Source organism: Pimephales promelas, chromosome 18, assembly GCF_988280905.1.
Source record: "Pimephales promelas chromosome 18, fPimPro1.hap1.1, whole genome shotgun sequence".
NCBI lineage: Eukaryota > Metazoa > Chordata > Actinopteri > Cypriniformes > Leuciscidae > Pimephales > Pimephales promelas.
In genome coordinates, this window is record NC_142786.1 from 23,839,468 (window position 1) to 23,855,723 (window position 16,256).

General features: G+C 35.4%; 1 protein-coding gene across 24 annotated transcripts in view; it reads left to right on the forward strand.

Annotated features, from left to right (window-relative positions):
• Nucleotides 1-16,256, forward strand: part of adgrb2 (adhesion G protein-coupled receptor B2) — a 323,031-nt gene that overhangs the window by 188,509 nt on the left and 118,266 nt on the right. For all 24 annotated transcript variants that reach the window (XM_089123194.1, XM_089123186.1, XM_089123181.1 and 21 more), the window contains 4 exons: nt 2,482-2,676; nt 3,510-3,578; nt 9,675-9,783; nt 9,928-10,074. In XM_089123194.1, coding sequence (XP_088979320.1) covers nt 2,482-2,676; nt 3,510-3,578; nt 9,675-9,783; nt 9,928-10,074 — 520 coding nt within the window. The remainder of the gene's footprint in view (nt 1-2,481; nt 2,677-3,509; nt 3,579-9,674; nt 9,784-9,927; nt 10,075-16,256) is intronic.

Genomic DNA, 16,256 nt, shown 5'->3' on the forward strand with positions numbered 1-16,256 from the left:
CGGCACTAGCTCCCAGCGTTTATATTGATTATATACTTTCCTTCTCCAGGTTTCAGACCTCTGGGTTCTAATAACGATTGATAACAGATTCAACAGTCTGCCTTGATGCGCTCCTAATCCCTCTGCCACGACCTTTGACTTTGAGTTCATAATACCGAGTTGTTGTTTAATTGTACGTCTGGACCGAGGCATGATGTGCCGGGGTTGATTGCGCTGTTAACCTGTCCAATAACCCCTCATTATAATCACACAATGCTTAATTAGCTGTGATTGCCATTGTCTGGCACGTCCTGCACTCGCTGTGCTGTCATTAGACAGTCAACAGTTTGTCCGCTGACGTTCAGCCGCGAACAAGAACTCTGCTGGTTGATTCACTGAGGGAGACGTTGTTTTCACTTTGTTAAGCTCACAGCTTGGTTGACTGTAGATGGGAAGTAGATTAAGGCTGCTGTCGATAGCTTCAAACTGCTCTCGCTTTGCTCCAGTCCTGGATCAATGTTGCTTCAGCTTCAAAGCCAGCATGTACTTCTGGACTTCCTTTTCTGGCTTACCTTTACACCAGCGTGCTCATTTATTCTCTTTTTAAGTGTGCTTATTTATTATGTGAATGCTATGTTATTTTAGTTTTGCTTTTGCCAAAGCACATTTCTAATTTGTATTTGGTTTGTGTTTCAACTAATATTTATGTTTTATTTTATTTTATTTCAGGTTTATTTCAATTAACAGATTTTTTTTTTTTTTTTTTATAGTTTTAATTTTAGCCTTAGTTTTAGTTAAATAATAACCCTGAATGGACTTATTAGTGTGTTTGTGGTTTTATGTAAAAAAAAAAAAAAAAAAAAAAAAATATATATATATATATATATATATATATATTTTATATATTTTATATATATATATATATATATATATATATATATATATGCTGATAATTTGCTCACCCCATGTCATCCAAGATATCCATGTCTTTCTTTATTTTGTCGAAAAAACAAATTAAGGTTTTTGATGAAAACATTCCAGGATTTTACTCTGGATTTCAATAGGAACCAAACGGTTCAAGGTCCAAAAGACAGTTTCAGTGCAAACTGTTCAAAGGGCTTTAAACAATTTCAGATGATGAACAAGGGTCTTATCAAGCGAAACGATCACTCATTAAAAAAAAATAATAATAAAGTTTAAGTTTTAAAAGCTCAAATAGTCGCCTTGCTCTGTTCTGTGATGCGTGTTCGTGACTCTCCTGAACAGAGCAAGGCGAGCATTTGTGCTTATAAAACTTAAACTTTGTTATTATTATTATTATTATTATTATTATTATTATTATTATCTTTTTTTTTTTAATTCAGGGATCGTTTCGCTTGATAATACCCTTATTCGTCATCTGGAATCGTTTAAAGCCCTGTGAACAGTTTGCACTAAAACTGTCTTTTGGACCGTGAACCCTTTGGTTCCCACTGAAGTGCATTATATGGAGAAAAATCCTGGGATGTCCCCCCCCTCCCGACTGAATAAAGAATGACATGGGGGTGAGTAAATTATCAGCAAAATTATTATTATTTATTTTTTTTAACTTCTTTAATTAATTCATTTTTACCTATTATAAGGTTGGTATAATTATTATTATTTTTTTAAAAAGACTGCAATTATTCGATCATAATTGGAAAATGCAGTAAAAATAAACAAAGTATTTTGAAATATTATTACAATTTGAAATAACTGTTTGTAAACTGTGATGCAAATTTTTCAGGATATTAAATATCGTTTTAACTAATGATACCAGTTTTAAAGGGATAGTTCACTTTGAAATACATTTTTTTTTGGTATGTTTTAGCTTACCTCAAGGGCATCCAAGATGTAGGTGTCTTTGTTTTCGCAGTAGTTTCAATTTGGATATTTTTGGGTCAAAACGTTTGTGTCTGTCAGTCATATAATGGAGGTCTATGGTCACCACCTCAAAGAGCATGCACAGAGAACTGCAAATTAAACATGATTTAATGACTCATAAATGTAAGTACACATTGATGGTCTAAGACACGAAACAAGCAGTTTGTTTGAGAAAATTGTCAGCTTTTATATTGTTTTTTTTTTATTTCTAGTCATTAAATCATGTTTAATTTGGACTTTTATGTGCATGCTCTTTGAGGTGGTGACCATAGACCTGCATTATATGACTGACAGACAACAACGGTTTGACCTAAAAATATCAAAATTGAAAATACTCTGGAAACAAAGACACCTACTGTACATCTTGGATGCCCTTGAGGTAAGCTAAAACATACCAACAATTTATTTCAAAGTGAACTATCCCTTTGAATGAACATGTTGCGATTGGTCTGTTGGTTTGATGTGATATCTCGACCCAACTTTATCTCTCTTTGTTTATTTTTAAAACCAGGGTGTAATTTTAATGCTCATGTAGTTATTATTATCAAGGTTTATTAATCAGTGTCTGTGCATAAAAGCTTGTTTTTTCTTCCCATATAGTTGCGAGAACATCTTGCGAAGGGTCAGAGGACCCTGGCAGGGGAGGGCATGTCTCAGATCGTGAGGAGTCTCCTGGAGTTAATGTCCCGTAAGAATTATTACAGCGGCGACCTCTTATTCTCCGTGGAGATTCTCCGAAATGTGACGGACACCTTCAAGCGAGCAACCTACATCCCAGCTCCTGACGACGTGCAGGTGTGTATTTGTCTGTGGGTGTGTGGAAAGATATATGGGGAGATGACAAAATCTGTGATTGGGCGATATTTCTTTTGAAGTTTTTAATAAGGGTTATAATTATAGAATAAATTAGCTTTTTAAGCTATTTAGTAGCTGGCTTAAATAGGAAAAGTACATATACTCCATGCTGACTTAAAGGGATAGCACACTTTGAAATGATATTTTGGTATGTTTTAGCTTACCTCAAGGGCATCCAAGATGTAGGTGTCTTTGTTTCCACAGTATTTTCAATTTTGATATTTTTAGGTCAAACCGTTCTTGTCTATCAGTCATATAGTGGAGGTATATGGTCCCCACCTCAAAGAGCATGCACAGAGAAGTCCAAATTAAACATGATTTCATGACTCATAAATATAAGTACACATTGATGGCCTAAGACACGAGATGAATGGTTTGTGTGAGAAAATTAACAGTACTTATATCATTTTGACCGATAGATCGCCTGTGCCCTCAGATCACTTGGATGTGGCTGTGGTATGAAAATTAAATATATCAATTTAAAATATTTTAATAATATTTAAATAAAAAGTTTCTCTGAAAGTATCTTATACACTTTTAGCAAGGTATCTTTCAAAAGTTTTTTAAGATAGAAATACAATGTTTTCTCACCATATATATATATATATATATATATATATATATATATATATACTGGAAAAAAAAGACAAAAATCCTAAATATTTTTTTTTTTTGCAGTGCAGAGTAACACATTTCTCTATTTTCTTCATTCTTTCATCACACAATTCTCATCTCTCTTTTTTTTTTCACTTTTACTCTTTCTTCTTTTTCAGAAATTCTTCCAGATAGTCAGCTTAATGTTGGACATTGAAAACCTTGAGAAGTGGGAAGACGCTCACCAGGTAACACATCCGTCCTCGGCCCTTGCAATACACCTGCCAATATCCGACACAAGAACGCAACTTTTCATATCTGTGTGCCGTGAGTTTTAATTTCCCCTCAGACAGAGCTGTGTCATCAAAACCAGGTCTGATCTCAAAAATTAACACCAAATGTTATCAGACATCAGACCAGACTGAGGATGTAATAGAACCTGACTGTAAAGTGTGTTGGGAAAGGGATATGCTGTTATAGCTGCCTCTTTGCATTACACCGCTCCATTAGACGCCGTTTGACTTAAGATGCTGTGCGGTTTGGTCCACGGTGTTTTCGATGTCAAGCCAGGACACTTCTGCATAATAAACTGTCCTCAACTCAACTATGCATGAAGCCTTATTTTTTCTTATTCACTGAGGCCTGAACTAACTGCAGGAGATCATATTCTGACTCACTTAAAGGGTTAGTTCACCCCCAAATGAAAATTCTGTCAGTAATTACTCACCCTCATGTTGTTCCAACCCCGTAAGACTTTCGTTCATGTTTTATATTCTCTTTTCTATTCATTTCCTTCTCTGTGGGCCCCGAGATAGTTCACGTAGTGTAACTGCGCAACATATCTAGGTTGTACGTCACACGACATAGGCTCACATGAAGGAAATTAATAGTTGAATAAAGTTGTAATTTTTGTTTGTTTTTTTGCGCACAAAAAGTATGGTCGTCACTTGATAAACTTAAAGATAGAGCCACTGTAGTCACTTGGACTATTTTAACGATTATCTTTAACTTTTCTGGGCCGGCAAGTTTCAATCCCTTAGAAGCCTATGGAGGAATGATCCAGCTCTCAGATTTAATCAGAAATATCTTAATTTGAGTTTCAAAGATGAACGAAAGTCTTACGGGGTTAGAACAACATCAGGGTGAGTAATTACTGACAGAACTAACCCTTTAATAACATACACTTTTTCTGCTGATGTCAAATAACTTGGAAATTATGGGATATTTATTCGGTAATGCTTCTTTTTACAGTACAGTACTTACAGTGTACTTACAGCATACTTACATAAAAAGTACTGGCTAATATAAGGTAAGTACATGGAACAGGGCTAGGTTAAGGGGTAGGTTCAGGGTTAGTACTAGTTATTACCCAGTAATTGTAGTTACTAAAATAAGTACATAGTATTTACATGGGTAACAGGACTGTAAAAGGAAGCGTTACCGTTTATTCTTTACAGTCCAGATTTTGTCAGAATTACCAAATACATCTTTGTGTGTAACAGCAAAAGCTGCTTAGCAAATAGTCTTATTTTATATGGGAATTTGTAGTTGTGCTTGCTTAGGTGATCATATAATTATTGCTCATATTTTGAGGTAGGGATTTGAACAAGCCCATCACATGTAACTGTATGTGCTATGTCCATGTTTGATTCACTAAGTCATGTGAATTATAACGAGTACAACTACATTTTGTTTTATAAACAAGGCACGTGTATAGTGCAAAAACTTTATTAACATTATAAGTGAACCTCAAGGAACCTTAGGTTTTTATTAAAAAATAGACATCCTTGTCATGACCAACTTGTTGAGGAGAGGTGTACTATTTCTGCAAAACCGTTCACAAGTTTGGGGCCAGTAATATTTTTGTATTACCGGTAATGGGGCCAGTAATTATTTTTTAAAATAAATCAAAGGTTTCATTCATCAATGACACATTAAATTGCTCAAAAAGTGACATAGAAGACATTTATAATATTGTAAAGATATTTATTTCAAATAAATGCTGTCCATTTGAACTTTCTACTGATCAAAAAAAAAAAAAACATGGAAAAAGAAGTATAACGGTTTCCAGAAAAATATTCTGCGTTGTGAAAAGAATTTGTTTTCATTATTGATCATAATAATAAGATATGCTTGAGCACCAAATCAGTATTTTTGAGGGATCATGTGACACTAAAGTGTGGAGTAAGGATGCTGAAAATGCAGTTTTGCCCTCACGGAAAAACATTACTGTTAAATATATTATAGAAATATATATGCAAATAGAAAAAAAAGTCATTTTAAATTGTAATTTCTTTTTTTTTTTTTTTTTTTTTTTTGTATGTAACAGCATGATCAAACAAATGCAGCCTTGGTTAAAATAAGAGACGACTTTGAAAAACATAATAAAATCTTAGCAAATGCATCGTGACACTTAAAATATCCACAACACACACAATACAATAATGTGCCAATATAGAAAGCCCCCCTGCTCCCATAAGGCTCCGCCATTGCACTGTAATCATTGATGTTACTTCTGATGTAAACATACACTGTTAGTTTGTTAATGTGTATAGTGTAGTTCTTTTTTTTAAATTATGGGCATGGAATACAGTGTGTTGAGGTAATGGTGACTAATGGTCACATACCGAGCAAAGTCTGTGCTGCACATGCTCGTGACTCTAGTGAACGTTTATGTTTGTGTATGAATGCGGGCGCCAGGTGCTTAGCTCAGCGTGACGGAGCCAGGTTTTGGTGTTAAAGCACAGTTGAGCAGGCAAATCTTTGACACACCTCCTGCTCTCCCTGCTCAGTAAATAATCATCTTCTCCTGTGAGCCTGCTGGAGTGTTCACAATGTCCCCTCAATGTGCGTTCCGTCTGCCAGAATCTTAAAGGGGAAGAATGCATTTTAAAATACTTTGTCGGTGTAAAATTACATGTAAACACTGTCCCACTTGTGCCATAAATTGTCGTTTTCAGTCCCACAATCCATTAGAAACCATTATAATATGCTGATTTGGTGCTCAAGAAACATTTCTTATTCATATTAATGTTGAAAAAAGTTGTGCTTAATTATTTTGAGGAAACCATGATACATTTGTATTCTTAAAATAACAGTGTATATTTGATATAGAAATCTATTTTAATGTTATAAATGTATTTACTGTCACTTTTGATCAATTTAATGCATCCTTGCGGAATAAAATAATTCTGTAAAAAACAAAAAAAAAACAAAAAAAAAAACAATTGAATCTTAGCAAACCAGTAGGAGCTGTGAGTTGAAAAGATAAACTCTAAAACTCTGTCATGTATTAAACTCTGTCATGAAAACAAGTATTTACTAAATCAAACAATTTAGTATATACCTGTATGATATTACACTGTACCCACATTGGACCATCAGTTAAAAAAAAAAAAAGAAAAAAGAAAAGGAATTAACGGATGATCCAGCTCTGGGCGCCATCTTCTGGTGAGACACCAGAATTTATTCGACGCGATTCTCACAATGCATTATGGGTATTCTCTAGCCGTTGAGTGTACATCAGTTGTACAATTGTTTTTAATGTGCATTGTGTGATTAAATGAGTGCACTCGATAATGTCCACGGTGGTTTTGGACATGTCCCGTCAAATAGTAAGGTATAAGGGTACAGAGGGTGATTTTAGACACAGCCTAAAACTGATTGGAGCAGTCCATCAAGTTTACATGATTTACAAGATAAGAAACATGACAAATGTAAACATATAAAAGAAAAAAGAAAAAAACGTTATATCTTTCGCCACCAGGGCGCCGCCATTGTGCAGTATTCTAACATGTGACGTCATGGGGTTGGTTGGCTTCAGTTTAACAGGCTCTGGGCAGCTAATGTTAGGTAAAGTCATTAGACAAAAAGATGATGGTGTTGACGAGACAGGAATATGATGAACAATGTTTCTATGTGCAGTTTGTTAACATATAACATTAGACATGTTCTGACTGTACCGCAACATTATTTGTTCGCGGTTAAAACACTGTGGTGTAAACAGTTTGATGTCGGGATATTCACTGCCCAGAGCCTGTTAAACTAAAGCCAACCAACCCCGTGACGTCACATGTTAGAATACTGCACAATGGCGGCGCCCAGACAGTGAAAGATATGTTTTTTTTTTCTTTTATATGTTTACATTTGTCATGTTTCTTAAATAATTGTTGATTATAGTGGAAATCCATCTTGTAAATCATGTAAACTTGATGGACTGCTTCATTTCCCCTTTAATACATCAATCACAGGGAGAGCAAGAATGTGCAGGAAATGAAAAAGGGACAATTTTGAATTCATTTGGACTCTAAAGTGGGAATATTTGCCTTGTTGAAGAATAAATATAATGGAATGAGCAAAGTTTCTGTTTCATCAGAGCCGATATATTTTGTTTGCCACGACATATGAACACTTACAATGTGAAAACTCAGAGATGGAAAAACTCAACCTCCAATATGTTTGGTCAGTTAGCGTATTTTCCCCAGACTAAGAAAGTTATTATTATTATTATTATTATTATTATTATTATTATTTTTGTGAAAGATACCAGGAGCCTGCTTGGGAAAGAATGATATCAGTTCTCCTCCTATTAATTTCAAACCAACAACATGCTTTGCTTCTCATCTGAATGCATATAGAATCGCCATCTGCCAAATATTCGAAAACATTTAATTTGAGAGAAATTCAAAATAGTACATAATAAATACCACGGATTGAGTCCTCTATGGCACGGAGTAACGATAAATTCCGTAGACAATCACGAATGGCTTCATTTCCACACACGAGAGGAAGAGCAAAATTCCAATTAGATTGAGGAATGGGCTCCATATTCTCATGCACTTCACTGTAAAACGTGCATGTGACGGGCTGTTTTATGGAACAAAGGCCTAGTGAATTAAAACCCGCGAGACAATTTATAAACATGACAAAGTGGAGAGTGGGGGAATGGTGGTATATACTGTGCTTCATCGGACTTGTGGATGCTTATTGTCCATCATTGTTTCACAGCTGCATCATAAACTCTCACTGTAAACTGTGAAAAATGCACTGAAAATGAAAAGTATTTGAAAGTAGAATGTATTGTTTTCTCAGTAACAAACAGTTTTTCACTCTTGACAAGTATTAGCTACATTTTAGTCTTTACCAGTAAACCATTATTCATTACTTCATTAAGGTAATGAAGGTATGTTTGTCTGGGAATTATGAGGGTTATTATGTACACTACAATTCAAATGTTTGGGGTTGGTTTTAGACATTTTTAAACGATTTTTAAAAAAAGGATCTTGCATGCTCACCAATTCTGCATTTATTTGATAAAAAAATAAAAAATAAAAAAAATAATTAAAAAACAGTAATATTGTGAAAAATCATTACAGTTGCTGTTTTCCATATATTTTAAATGCAATTTATTCCTGTGACGATAAAGGTTAATTTTCAGCATCATTACTCCAGTCTCAGAAATCATTAGCTCAAGAGCAACACTTGAGAACAGACATGGTTTAGATTAAGCCAGAATTAGGCCTTCAATTAGGATATTTAAGAAGCTTTTTATTAAACATGCCATAGAGAGAGAGAAAAAAACCAAAAAACATTACTGGTGTGCATCTTTAAACAAAACAATGACACTGACATATTTTAAGATTATAACTGATTGATTGATTGATTGATTGATTGATTGATTGATTGAAAACTTTATTGAACAACAATCAACATGAAGTGTTCAAAAGGATAAAAACACAAGAAAGCCCAAGGGCTTGTTTCCATTGTGGTCCTTCATGGAAGACGAGAAACCAACGCATTCTCACCCCAAGGCGTCACCTTTGACCATGCTTCAATATTTGACGTTTTAGGCGCCCTTTAGCGTCACTTACATGATGCGATCCTACGGCGTCATCTAACTGACGCTAAAGGAAAGCGTCTGTTAGAGGACGCGGTTAGGTTTAGGTGTGGGGTGGGGGTAGGGTACACGCGATCCTAGGGCGTCATCTAACTGACGCTAAAGGGCGCCTAAAGCGTCAGATATTGAAGCATGGTCAAATGCTTCCCAAGGCGTCAGTTAGGTGACGCCTTGGGAGTGAGAATGGGCTGTAGAGCACAATGAAAAGGAAACTGTGCAAGTTGTTTTCAGTTAATACAGCTCAAACATGCAGTTTAGTCTGGGACTAGGTTTAAATTTTTCTTTGAAACCAGGGACTAAAGAAATTATTTATAAAAGACTATTTATATTACCCACTCCAAACTTTTGAACGGTAGTGCATGTTTTAGAGATCAAACCCAAAACTGGGCTTGACTAAACCTTATATCTTGTTTGAATGTTTATTTGTGATTATGTGACTTCCTTCCAGGTCTCTCCGGGTTCTGTGTTTCTGATGCGAGTTGTGGAAGACTTCATTCATCTAATTGGAGAGGCTCAGAAGCCGTTCCAGAGCTTTCTGGTTGTCACCAACAACCTCAGTGAGTTCCCATGGCATCTACGCAGTAGTGCCACAAATAAAGGTCATCTTGTCCTGCAGTGAACATCTCTTAAAAGTACTTCCGTGAAGCGTTTAATATTTGAACTTTACAGACTGTTAATCTGTCTTTCTCTGGTCCTGTCAGTTATCACCATCCAGCGAGAGCCCGTTTCGGCTGTTTCCAGTGACATCAACTTCCCCATGAAGGGGAGGAGAGGGATGAAAGACTGGGCACGCTCTTCTGATGACAAACTCTTCATCCCCAAAGAAGTCTTTGCCTTGTCCTCCGATGGTGAGTGATGCAAGATATGGTGTGTCAGTGCATGAACTCTGACATGTTGAGCAATTGTGCTTCTGTGGGTAGTACAAGTTTAATTCCGACTCGCTTGTGATTGGTCAACCGTTTCGAGTGCATTTTGGAAATGTCACGCCCCTTTCCGTAACAGTCAGTTTCTACACACTACTAATGTAACTCAGCCGAGCCTTGCCCTTTTTTTTTTTTTTTTTTTTTTGCACAAGCCTTGGGCGGGAATTATTTAAATGAGGAATATTGTGATGCATACTGTATGTTCCCGGAAGACTACAATCAAGGCATTTCAGGGAGTTCAAAAAGTGCTTGTACTGACATAGAGAATTTGTGCTTTGTTAATTTGGAGATCTTTTTCATGCTCAAACTGCAACATTACACACTAAAGACATAGTTTAAATGTGACAACGTGTACATACACATTTTTGTTTAGGTCTATCTTTGAATCAATTTAAAGTAAAAATGGAACTGGTAGTTCTTTTTTTTTTCATCTGTTTCTTCGTCTGTGTTTTTGCAACTCCCAACTATGAGATCGCAATTGCGTCTCTGCTTGCAGCTCCATCATTGTTATTGATGAGATCCTGGTGTCAGCAGTGACTCTCTGACTATCCCGTCAGGGTTCAGCAGCTTAATGTGAACTGCTGTGGTGTCCTAGCATGTTATATGACTCGCTTCCCTGTCACATTTGACATTGTTTAACATCTTTCTCCTGACTCTTTTACTTTTTTCCCATTCCTCCTAGAACATTTACACGCTGCAACCATGTTTAAATGTGGGAATGAGTCACTTAAATCAGGGCATCTAGCAGCAACAAAATACAGTTTCAAAATAGTTTGAAACTGATAAATATGGGAAGTGTTTTCAACTCTCGCCTTGATTAGCTGTTACATTTAGTGTGTTATTCTGGATATGCATGTTTATATTATAAGTGGCTGCCACTTAAATTATACAGAAAGCCAGAGTTAATGAACAGGACAAATCTTAACCATAGGACTGAAAGTATCGCGTTTTAGGTAAAATAATTCATGACAGAACCAATTTGCCTATTTACTGAGCCAATAAGGGGATGTGATGCTGAAAAATATTTTTTTACTCATGCATTCACTCTCTAAACTTTGCATTTACACAAGAAACTTTACATTTGCTCACAACACTTTTGTGTTCTCTGGTAAATTATTGCATTCTCACAAGAAATTTTGCGAAAGCACTGAAATATAGTTTTTGCTTTCACTCTCAAAAGTTTTGCGAGAGAATGCAAAATTTTGCAAGTAAATGTAAAAGTATTTTTTATATATACTGTATGTATGTATATATATATATATATATATATATATATATATATGAAGAGTTCAGATGCAAAAGCCTCTAAATGCCATTTGAAATTTTCTTCTTTAATGATGATTTTTTATCAAACTTGTATATTTAAGTTCAGTAATTTCACTTAAATGGCAATGATAATTACCTATTAATTGTTAGTTAAGTGAAATTACTGAACTTAAATATACACGTTTGATAAAAATCATCATTAAAGAAGAAAATTTCAAATGGCATTTAGAGGCTTTTGCATCTGAACTCTTCATATATATATATATATATATATATTCTATATCCTCATATTTATCCATTTCTATAGAAGTTTCTGCTACAGAATGAAAAATGAAAAAGTTAATTGTGACTTTTTTTCTCACAGTTGTGAGTTTACATCTCAGTGTAAAATTAAACGTGATATAAATTCACAATTGTGAGTTTGTTACAAAGTCAGAGTTGTGATTTTTATGAGAATCGTGAGTTTGTGAGTCAAAAGTCAGAATTTCGAGTTTATTTCTTGCACAGTTGTGACTTTATAGATCATGCAATTCTGATGTTATATTTCACAATTGTGAGTTGTGAACTAACAACTATGAGATAAAAAGTCGCAATTACAGTACCTTTTGTAATGCTACAAGAGATGCAATAAAAATAGTGTTTTATTCTGTGGTGGAAACAAACTTCCAAACATATCCATGTCCCCTTATTGACGATTGATCAACCTGCACAATTATTACAGGTTAGTTACAATGATTTGACAAATTCCAAACCAATTGTGCTTTTGTTGATTTGACATTTGCCATTCAAACATCTTTACCCATTCAAGTATTCACTGCGCAGTCAAACTCCTGTACACCAATAAATAACCAAATCTGAGTGTACAGTACAGAAACGTGTGTGAAGTTGTGTTTAGCGTGTGGCCTTACAGAACAGAATGCAATCACTCAGCGGTTTGGGAAGAGACAGATAACACGGTTGAGAGAATTGAAAGAATAAATGGGCCAATGAAAATCATAGTGATCTGCCAGCATGACAGGCATTCACTTCTCAGACTTCTAAGATAGGGAGAGGGAAAAAAAAACCCATAAAAAAACAAGAGATATTCTGCCGGAGAGAATAAAAACACGGATGTGGGTGGAGAAGAGCTGGTTTGAAGATTGAAGAGAGCGCTGAATGAAATGAAAAAGAAACAAAAGGACATAAGAAATGACCATTAATGCTTGTGCCTCGTCGAGTGTCTAAACAACTCGAGGCTAAACCATTATGGACCTGTCTAGCCGTGGAGGACCACCCAGCAGGAAATAACAAAAAACTTCCTGTCCTGACACACTCCCCTTTCTGCCCACTGCCATCGGAGATAAGATGGCTCCCTGGGCAGAGCTTTGTCCGTAACGCTTCTCTATAGAAAGCAGGATGGGTTCATCATGGTCCTTTTTCAAAATAGCTTTGTTAAAGTGATAGCTCGGAGAATAGAGGGAAAATAGAAGTCAGGCTCCATTCAGACCAGACCATCAGGGCTTGTTGTGTGATTGTCATCCATTAACTTATAGTTTAACATGCAGTCAGAACCGCTGTGGAGCTGATTGGCGTTTGATTTGCTGAGGCTGATGAGAGATGCGGTATCACTGAATGTGTTACGTCATCTGTCTTTTGACGTCCCCGTTCTCAGTGAAGGGGTGTACATGCCTCCCTTGATTCATTTTTTTTTTTAACAGCAAACTGAGTTAACAGGTCATTTTCTTGGTGTTTGGAGGTTTTATTTTTAGTTCATGATGTTCCAAAATAGAACTTCCATTCAGAATAATTTTCAAAATGATATTCAAAATGATACATCATACAGATATACAGCATAAATATATATGAATTAGCTTTTAATTATTGCCGCGCGGTATACCGGTTCATTCCGAAAATATATGTATATTTTAAATATGTATATTTTTGTTATGATATCAATTTTTAATATACTACCATACCGATGTATTTATACCACCATACCAATGTATTTATGACAATTTATAATGTTGCACTTCTACTGCACTGTAAAAATGCATATGTTTTATCTAATCAACAGAATTGTGGCAACAGATTAAAAAGCAATATTATTAATTAAATTTGACAAATTCCTTAAAAGTTAACCATTTAAAATGAGTAAAGTTTACACCAAAAAATGTAACAAAAATATCTCACTAACAGACAGACGTCAAAGATTAATTAAGAACTCTTTATTTTATATTGCCAACATTGAAGACACCTGACGTTAACAAGCAGAATCACTGAAGGAGAAAACCGTAATTTTAAAACAAACCTAAAACAAACACTGATCCCCATAATGGTGACATAATTGTATGTTGTTGTTGTTGTTTTTTTGTTTTGTTTTTTTGGTTGCTGTTGTAAATTTTACTAATTTTAAATGGTTAACTTTTAAGGATTTATTTGATTAATTATTACTCAATTCTAATTTGTTAAATTTAATTTATAATATAGCTTGTAATCTGTTGCCACAAATTTTTTTTTTGATTAGATAAAGCATATTCATTTTTACAGTGCAGCGACAGTGAGGCGAGTGCTCTGTGTTACGTTACAGGGAAGGTATGGCGTTATTTTTCTGTTAAATGTCGAGAGCACTCTAATTGTAGTGCAGAAGTAAATTAATGTAATATGCGTGTGCGAATCTGTCTGTCTCTCAGATACACACTGCTCTTGTATGAATAGGTCTATTTTCTCTGGGCTTGCTCCAAGCATGCCGCACAAGCCCTCAAAAGTGAAGCCAAAATGTCTCGATCACCCCCCCCCCCCCCCCCCCCAAGTGATCGGCCCTAGGTCATAAACCCCAACTCCCCATTTAATTCAACTGAATGTGAGACCTACTAAACAATTAAATTACACTTCACATATCCTTTTTCCAAATATAGTTTCTGTCATTTACTGTAGTTTCTATCACGTAGATGTAATTTCAAGTGTTTTTTTTTTTTTTTAATAAGTTAGTTTTTAGTTAGTTATGTGATGCTGTAAAAACAGTGCTCTGACATCAGGATTGACAGCTGTGATTGACAGGTTCTCTGTGCGAAGTAGTCACTGAAGCACCAGCTGACTTTTTTTTTTTTTCATAATGTTGACTATGTGGTTAGTAATTCCCATATCAACCAGTGGAAAATGCTTTGAACACCTGATTATGCATGAAAAAAAAGTGTTGTTTTTTTTTTTTGTTTTTTGTTTTTTGTCAAACCACCCAGCACACTTTAATTGTATATTTTTATTTTCATTTTTAAGTTTTAGTCATTTTGTTATCTGCTTTTATGACTTGGTTGCTGCTGGAAGAGGTGTTAGTGAGGCCAGAAGGGGGTGCTCACCCTGCGGTCTGTGTGGGTCCTAACACCCCAGTAAAGTGATGGGGACACTATGCTGTCAAAAGAGCACCGTTCTTCGGATGAGACGTTAAACCAAGGTCCTGACTCTCTGTGGTCATAAAAAATCCCAGGTTGTCTTTCGAAAGAGTAGGGGTGTAACCCCGGCATCCTGGCCAAATTTGCCCAGTGGCCTCTGTCCATCATAGCCTCCTAATCATCCCCATATACACCAATTGGCTTCATCACTGTCTCCTCTCCACCAGTAAGCTGGTATGTGGTGAGCGTTCTGGCGCAATATGGCTGCCGTCGCATCATCCAGGTGGATGCTGCACATTGGTGGTAGTTGAGGAGATCCCCCCCCCCTCCATGTGAAGCGCTTTGAGTTTCCAGAAAAGCGCTTTATAAATGTAATGAATTATTATTTTATTATTACTTGTACATGACTTGTATTTTTTTTTTTTACATCTATTGTTATTTCAGTTATATATACTGTATACATATATATACACAGTCAAACGTAAACATCTTCAGACACTTGCTATCCTAACTTACATAAATTAACTATGGTGTCCTGCACCCACTATACACAAATATATAGTATGTGGTGTCTGAATAATTTTTGGTAGAAAAAATATACATTTAGCCTTTTTTTTTTAAATGTTACAAATAATTGAAATAAGTTGAAACTGAAGTTGAAGTGATACAATTACTAAAACTAAAATTGAAATAAATAGGTTTAAAATGATAATACAACTCATAAAAGCAGATAAGAATAAAATACATACAAATAAAAGCTAATTCAGATTATAAAAAAAATACATAACAGCATATAAGTAATACTAAATCAACACCGGAACATACTTGAAGAGAAACATTTTCAGATGCATTTATAATGTGCATTTTCAGAATAAAAAGTGTGTTAAACATGTATTTAAAAAAAAAAAAAATGATGTTAAAAGTATATTATAAATATTCCACAGTTCTAAACCATAAAAATGATGTTACATTAGAGAGGTACAAATTAATGAGATCACGTTATGATACTCTGTTACGGGCATATTCTTTTGCATCAGGGAGTATGCATATTGTGTTTTTAACCAGCTCTATTCAAGCTCAATTATTAAACCTTAAATTGCATAATGCCAGTGGACATTGCAACAGCGATTCAGCCATGCTTGCCTGAGTTTCTCTTCATAAAATTTGCAGTAAAATCCTCCAAAGTGCCTCAGAACAGGCCTAAATGTTCGTTTTCCATCTCCGACTGAACCTTGAATAGCTGTGAGGACCTCCATTGCCACGTAAAGACAATAGAGCAATGAAATATGGACTTTAGGCTCGTTACATCACCTATTACTGTATCGCTTTCACTTCCTGTCCAAAGTATGTCCTCCACTAGTGAAAAATGATGGCATTTACTTAGGGACGAGGGAAAAACATTCCGACCTAGGAGAAGAAGAATTGGATGGGAGTGAGGAGGGATGTAGAAGAAAGAGGTCCATGATAAATAGTGTC